The following is an 8,200-nucleotide window of genomic DNA, read 5'->3' as shown; positions in this document are numbered from 1 at the left end:
GAGGTTAATAATAATAGTACAATTTGTAACGCGCGCAAATTTGCAGACGTAGTGGCCGCAACTCAGAGGCGCGGAGCCAAGCTCAGAGTCGCTCAACAGCATGATTGTAGAGGTGAGTTTTTAAGTGTCTCTTGAAGGAGGCGATTGAGGTGATGCTGCGAATGTGCAGAGGGATATCGTTCCAGACTGTTGGGGCTGCCACTGGTTGGCAGCAACATGACGGTGTTGCAGCAGCTACTTTGAGTGGAAGTCGGCAGCACAAGACAGAGGACGGTGGAGATACCTCGCGAGATGTTGCAGTGGACACCACCTGCTGCGGCCTCTCTGCCCACGCATGGATCGTGATGATGATGATGATATGAGTGCTATCTGCGGGACCGTTTTGGCAGTATATCAAAATAAAAGTCTCGTCAGTTTAGTTCCCCTGCTCCTCGGATTAAGTCTTATCTGTGGGATATGTTTTTGGCAGTCTATCAACAACACATTCCTGCTGCGGGTTGCTCGGTCAATGGGCAGGGTCAACGGCGGCGTGGTGTATTCCGCAAATGTGGCCGACTGTGAGGGCGGGCACAAGCCGGCGTGAGTTGGTTAAACGTTGAGTTTTATAAGGGCACCACGGGGTGACCAGCCCCTCCCCACCCAGCCCCTCCCCTCCCACCCCCCACCCAGCCCCACCCTCCCCACCCAGCCCCCCGCCACCCTCCCCACCCAGCCCCTCCCCTCCCACCCCCCACCCAGCCCCACCCAGCCCCTCGCCACCCTCCCCACCCAGCCCCACCCTCCCCACCCAGCCCCTCCCCTCCCACCCCCCACCCAGCCCTTCCCTCCCACCCCCCCACCCAGCCCCACCCAGCCCCTCGCCACCCTCCCCACCGCCCTCGCCACCCTCCCCACCCAGCCCATCCCTGCACGACGGACACAATTCCCTGTGGGCTGGTGTAACCAGGAGGTTCCTACCAGTATAAAAGTCTCGTCGGTTGAGCTCCACTGCACCTCCGACTAACACGGTTGGCAGCGTGCGGTGCGAAAGAAGTTCTACAAACCTCCACCACCCACCTACATGTAGTAGCTACTAGTAGATACTACATGTGTAGTAGCTACTACACAGGTAGTAGATACTAGTAGATACTACATGTGTAGTAGCTACTACACATGTAGTAGATACTAGTAGCTACTACATGTGTAGTAGCTACTACACAGGTAGTAGATACTAGTAGATACTACATGTGTAGTAGCTACTACACATGTAGTAGATACTAGTAGCTACTACATGTGTAGTAGCTACGGCCTCCGCACTTTCAAGGGCCCCGCGCTAAATGCTTTCAAGCTATCAATTCCGGTTCAGTGATTCTGCACTTGCTCTATTACTATAGTACTATACCGCCTTCAACTTTGATGAACGACTGGGTGTTTAAGGTTAGCGATTTGTCGTAATATCTGGCTGTATAACAAATAAAAATACATTTATTTTCCGGTGCAAGTTAAAAATTCGTGTTTTAATATTTATGTGTTTTTTGTTTTATATTTAGGGCCCCTTAATGGCATAAGTTACAGGCCCCGCACTAGCTTAGTCCGGCTCTGGACGTGACGACGTCTGTTGACATCGTGAGCCTGTGGACTCGTAACGAACAGATGAACAACCCGCCAGCATTGTCCGGTTGATAACGTTACTCAAGAAAACGAGTGGAATTTTCCACGAACTTTCACATTCGAACGACCCGAATGTTAAAGGTGGATGGAGAGGCAGTGGTTGACCGCACTTCTGTTTCCACCCCTCCCCCCACCGCGGCCCAACTCGTGAGTGACATTTCCGTGCAAGAAAGAGCTTTACAGCTCATCGGATTCTTCCAGGATAAATTGATTCCGATGAGTGGCGAGTGAGTTCTGGATTCACGCCACCTGCTCCTCCTCCTCCGAGTGGGATTCTCCACTCATCCGTGGTGAAGTATGGTCAAACGCCCCCCCCCATGAGCGGCCACACGGCATGGGAGTGGGAGGGGGGGGGGAGAGGCCTTCACATCCAGCAGTGGAGTTGACGGAGGCCTGCCCTGTAAGGAGGGTGTTTTATGGACATGCGCACGCATTTCACTCGCGGGGCGAGACGCACCGACCTGTGCAGTAGCAAGCGAAACGCAATCGGCTTTCGCGATGTGTCCGGTGCAAATCTGACAGGAAAAGGGTCGATAAGGCGCCAAGATTTGGCGCCAAACTGGAAGCCGCCTCCTACTTGCACCGTACGACGGGCAGCTCGCCAGCACTGATTCAAGCAAAGCGCGACTCTGTTGCTGATGAGACGCTGTGAGTCGAAACCGGCCCTGGCGTGTAACATCGGCAGCTCGCCAGCACTGATTCAAGCAAAGCGCGACTCTGTTGCTGATGAGACGCTGTGAGTCGAAACCGGCCCTGGCGTGTAACATCGGCAGCTCGCCAGCATTGAGTGAATGATCCAGTGGGTTGGTGAGTGGTTGAGTGAGTGATCCAGTGGGTTTGGTGAGTGGATGAGTGAACGGATGGGTGGTTGTGTGAGTGAAAGAGTGCATGAGTGATCAGGCGGGTTGGTGAGTGGATGAGTGAGTGATGAGAGTGGGGGAGTGAGTGGATGAGCGAGTGAGTGATCAGGTGGGTTGGTGAGTGGATGAGTGAGTGGATGAGGGTGGTGGAGTGAGTGGATGAGTGAGTGGATGAGCGAGTGAGTGATCAGGTGGGTTGGTGAGTTGATGAGTGAGTGATTAAAGTGGTTTAGTGAGTGGGTGAGTGAGTGATCACACGGGTTGGTGAGTGGATGAGTGAGTGATGAGAGTGGGGGAGTGAGTGGTTGAGCGAGTGAGTGATCAGGTGGGTTGGTGAGTGGGTGAGTGAGTGATGAGAGTGGTTGTGTGAGTGAAAGAGTGCATGAGTGATCAGGCAGGTTGGTGAGTGGGTGAGTGAGTGAGTGGATGAGTGAGTGAGTGGATGAGTGAGTGAGTGATCACACGGGTTGGTGAGTGGGTGAGTGAGTGATGAGGGTGGTGGAGTGAGTGGGTGAGTGACTCTACACCTCTGTAACAACGACACCATCCGTACCATACGGACTAAAGTATTAATACTTTCATCTGCACACTCTCAGAAAATAAACCTACTCGCTGTTCTGTACACATTTAAGAGTCTGCGGGTAATCAAGTTGTTGCAGATTTTGTTTGTTTCATCTCTCGTTATATTGAATGAAATTATGTTTTTATTTGTATTTTTATCGTTTTAATTAACTTTATTTTTATTAAAAATTTGCTATCTACGCGACTCTACCGAAAGAACCAAATAATATGAATTCCTGCAGTCACGAAAGTTTTAAGTCAAAATTTAATCCATACGGGACAAACATTTGTAGGCGTACCACTCGCTGCCTGCCATACAGACAACAGACAACTCGTAAGTTCCCTCTGCTTCTTCATCTTCTTGTTCCATGTTCTTCTTCCATCTTCTTCTTCTTCTTGTTCCATGTTCGTCTTCCATCTTCGTGTTCCTCCTTCTGCTTCTTGTTGCCGTGCCGCTGCTGATGTCGATGCGGAGCAACAGCGACTGCCGTGTCCACACATTCAGGCGCTCACGCCGGCAGACAGCCGCGTCAGGGACTCGCCGTGCCGCGGGGTCGCGAGTGCGGAGTCGGCCGTTGCCATCCCCGTGGTGGCAGAGCCATCGCCGCGACATGTGACGCCGCATTCCTCGGTCTTAAAAGGTGGAGGAGCACATATTGTCCATAATTGAGGGTGTATTGTTCTTGGGTTAGATCGCCTAAATATAAACGCGTGTCGTCGTTAAACCCGCCGCCACACGACACGCAGCCGATTAGCAAGGGCGGTGTCACGTAAACAACAACAACGACAACAACAACAAGGACGTGGCCAATTCGTTACGGGTTGAGCACTCAGCCGCTCGTGCTGTCGGAGGGTAAACGCCACTACGACATTCACACTTGGAGGAGCTGGTGACGTTTCGCCGGTAATTACAACAAAAACAACAACGCCAACAACAACCACCACCAGCATCATCAGGCGACAGCCAAGAAGCCTGACGCGCTAAAACAAAGATATCGCGAAGCATTCCGATAAGCGATGTGCGGCAAACCGGTAACCATTGATTCGCCATTCGGTTACCGGTTATGCAACCCACCGACCCCAACGCCAGATGTTGTCTCTTATCTCGCTCGCGCTCACGTGGCATCAATAAAGGCGAGCACATTCCATACGGGACGAGGGGGGAGGGGTGGGGGGCGGGGGGAGCGAGGGGAGGGGGGGTCGAGGGGAGGGGGGCAAGGTGGGAGTGGGGAGCGGGGGGAGCGAGGGGAGGGGGGCAAGGGGGGGTCGAGGGGAGGGGGTTGGCGAGACACGAATTGTAAACGTCGCTGGGTTTACTCTCCAGCACACCGCGTGTGCTGGACCCGTCACACATTGGCCTCGTTGTTGTCTTCGTGACAAATCCTTACGGGTTGGAAGCGCGTCAGGTGGTGGCGGGTTTAACGACACACGTTCATATTTACGGCGATCTAACACAACAACAACAACAAAAACCCCTCTACAGTAAAAGTTCAGTTTCGTGTATTAGGTGTAGCCCTGTGAGCCGTGCGGCTCTTGACTCGGGTGCAACCGCAACAAACAAAAACACGAACAAGCAGCATCTCAAGGTGACTACACGCAACAGAAAAATACAGGACAAGACAGCAAAGTCTTCCAGAGAAGACACCGCATTGACTACCCTGGTCGCGATACACTACGACGCGTGGAACTGGCATCGGACAACGCCGCGGACTGCGGCTGACCCCCGAGTCCTGGGGTCGCTCGCCTGGTGGGGCGAGGCGCGTGGACTTCAGTCGACAGCAGTGGCCCCCTTTGACCTTGACCTTGCACCCACGTGGCTCTCATCGTTACGACTTGTGTCGTGTCAATGAGCCACGTGGGGGTTTGATGAAGCAAAGTTGTGACTCCGCGTGCCCGTGGCTCAATTTGTTTTCGATCTTTTAGCTTAAAAAAAAATCTGGAGTTGTCGCGCACCCCCAAGTTAAACAAGCTGGCAGGCCTCGCTTGTTTTCGTGAACGCACAATAACCATGAGCGACTGCGTGGAGACAATATGGAATCCACCTCGACGGGATGGACCACGTGCCTCCTTCCCCAATGTGTCTCGAGATGTGTTTTTACACATTCCCATCAGCCACACACAAGGCCTTCCTGTTGGGAGTACATGACTGCAGCTGCATGGATCATTGGTGGTGGATCTGCCCAATGTTTATAGTTAAGGATTGGTTTCGACATGCAGCGTCTCATCAGCAGAGCGAGGCTTGCTTGAATCAATGCCGGTGGCACTGCCAGACGTTCATAGCCAATGACCGCCCCCACTGACTGTAAGATACACATCCCGGTTCTACGCAAAGCTTCACAAAGACGCAACGCAAACGTCCCCCACAAGCCGCTCCCCGTTTTGCATTCGCTCCTTTGTGGGGAGTGCGAACAGCGAAAGGGGAGCGAGCGCCGTTGGGAGACATTTGCCTGCGAACTCCGACAACTTCGACTTCACGGCAGTGCTCCAAGCTGAAGGCGCAGCCCCTGCAGCGGCTCGCCCCCACGGCCCTGCTGATACTGCTGGCGGCCGAAGGGAAGGGCTTCCTCCACTCGAGGGGCCTGCACACGGCGCCCTCTCGATGGGAGGGTGCTTGGCCTACTCTTCCACGCTCGCCACACAGAATCATAGAGCCATAGAATCACACACAAAAAAAAACCCTAAACTATTTTTTATTTTACCAGGATTTATCCACAATTCTGGATCATGATGATAGTTGTAATAACCGGCAAAACGTCGCCTTCGAAATGTGTTGTGGGTTTACTCTCCAACACGCCGGTGTGCTGAACTAGTAACTGATTGGCACGCGATGTGTTCATGACAAACCTTACTAATTGGCTGTCGGGTGGTGGCGGTGTTTACGACACATTCATTTTTACACAATCTTACCCAAAACAACCTCCATTATGGATATTGATCGCAAAAGCCCACGTGCTAAACTGTATACTTGTATAGAGTTTGTGGAGACCCCCCCCCCCCGTCCCCGTGGTGGTGTGGATTTGTCTCCGGGTCCTCCGGCTTTCCCCTCCGCATTTAGCATCGACGTCACGCGTTCAAGAGGATCTGGCGACTGCTCTGAACGTGACGACGACGATGATGATGACGACGATGACGACGATTACGATGATGACGATGATCACGTGATGACAATGATGACGACGATGATGATGACGATCATGATGATGACGATCATGAGCCCACTTCGTTGAGCTATCATTTTGTGGCAGCCGGGTAGCTTCTGGTGAAAGTAGTCAACAGCTCATTGGACTTTACCTGGTGAAATAATGATTAAGCTTCAGTGATTTGTTTACCTCCCCTGTACTTTGCACCCTCATCGCGTGTTGGTTTTGTTTGTTCTTTTAGCGTTCTGACCACGTGGCCCTAACTGGACACGTGACAAAAGAGCTTCACAGCTCATCGGATTCCTCCTTCAGAGAGAATTCAGATTTCAGATTCAGATTCCAAACTCCTCTCACCAGCGGTGTCCGGCTTAACGAGCGCTCTCTGGGGGTTGCCCGAACCGTCGGGCAAGGTAGGTGACGGAGAGGTAGGGGAGGGAGGCCCTTTGCAGGGCACGCCGTGGCAACCTGCCCGAGCGTAAACAAAAACAACAAACACGCGAGGCAGAGGGTCGTCGTAAAAGATACACTTTAATAGTTATTAGTCGACTGCAATAAGTTAGCGGGGTTTAAAACGTCAAAATCGAAATTGCGAGGGGGGGGAATTCGATCGCCAAACCCTCCCCGGGAGACGCTACGGGAACAACGGGAACGTCCCGGAGGGGTCTGCGCCACGCGACGGCCGCCACCACCGGCCACCACCACCACCACCACCGCCACCACCGCCACCGCCGCCACCACCACCACCACCACCGCCAGCCACCACCACCACCGCCGCCGCCACCACCACCACCGCCGCCACCGCCACCACCACCGCCGGCCACCACCACCGCCACCACTACCACCGCCGCCACCACCGCCACCACCACCACCGCCGCCGCCACCACCGCCGCCACCACCACCGCCGCCACCACCACCGCCGCCACCACCACCGCCGCCACTACCACCGCCGCCACCACCACCGCCGCCACTACCACCGCCGCCACCACCACCACCGCCACCACCACCGCCACTACCACCACGACCGCCACCGCCGCCCACCGCATCCTCCTCCTCTTACATTCACGACGACCAAGTCACAGCGGTCGCCGCGGGGCCGAGCTCGCGACGGGCCAGTGCGGCAGCTGGACGCCGCCGCAGCCGCCGCAGCCGTGTACAAGCCAGAACTCTCTGGCCGAATGTGACGGGTGGATATTCCGTATCCTGCGTCGTATCACGAGGGCGTTGTTTTTTTTTTGGGGGGGGGGGGCGGGGAAGGACGTGGGAGGGAGTCTCCTTAAAATGTAAAATGAGGACCACCACCCCCACTCCCCCCAAAAAAAAAAGTAAATCTCCACTCCCAACGCTGAAGCGTTTTGAACAACGCGCAGGGCGCTGCTGCTGCTGCCGCTGCTCTGTTCTTGCGCACGACGGTGGCGGCAGCAGCAGCAGCAATGGCGACAGCGGCAGCAGCGGCGGCAGCAGCGGCAGCAGCAGCAGCAGCTGCGGCAGCGGCGGCAGCGGTAGCAGCAGCAGCGGTAGCAGCAGCGGCAGCAGCAGCGGCAGCAGCAGCGATGCGTCCAGCTCGATGCCCGTCGTGGCGGTCCACTGCTGCTCACCGAGAGGGCTGCGGAGTTCGTGTCATGATGCTGTTCGTGTGGCCGTTCGTGTCACTGTTCGTGTCACTGTTCGTGTTGCTGTTTGTGTCGTGCCGCTGTTCGTGTCGCCGTTCGTGTTGCCATGTCACGTGGCTGCCCTTACTCCTCCTTGTTTCAAGGAGCACAGACCGCAGCGGGTTTCCTGTAAGGCCAACAGTTTGGCTTGCATGACCACAATCGCACGGCACTGCGGTTGTGTCTTTAATTTTCCATTCATGAAGGAGATGTGGTGCAGCGTCGGCCTGCTGTATGCACAGTCTCTGTTCTCCTCTCTCAAGTTGTTTTCACAACGTGAATTGGATAGAACGCCACGAATGTGTTCGGGAACACTTTGTTTACAACGCGGATTGCGAAC

The 8,200-nt window shown here is 54.7% G+C and overlaps 1 protein-coding gene across 1 annotated transcript in view; it reads left to right on the top strand.

The window, feature by feature from the left end:
- The window catches only part of LOC133355038 (45 kDa calcium-binding protein-like), a 27,905-nt gene that overhangs the window by 765 nt on the left and 18,940 nt on the right, over window positions 1-8,200 (top strand). The window contains exons 2-3 of the mRNA XM_061572295.1: window positions 3,577-3,684; window positions 5,552-5,678. Of these exons, the coding sequence (XP_061428279.1) occupies window positions 3,577-3,684; window positions 5,552-5,678 (235 nt within the window). The remainder of the gene's footprint in view (window positions 1-3,576; window positions 3,685-5,551; window positions 5,679-8,200) is intronic.

This window comes from Lethenteron reissneri, chromosome 50 (genome assembly GCF_015708825.2).
Source record: "Lethenteron reissneri isolate LAM-NWPU_2019-01 chromosome 50, ASM1570882v1, whole genome shotgun sequence".
Lineage (NCBI taxonomy): Eukaryota > Metazoa > Chordata > Hyperoartia > Petromyzontiformes > Petromyzontidae > Lethenteron > Lethenteron reissneri.
The sequence above is the reverse complement of the archived record's forward strand: the minus strand, read 5'-3'. Positions and strand labels throughout refer to the sequence as shown.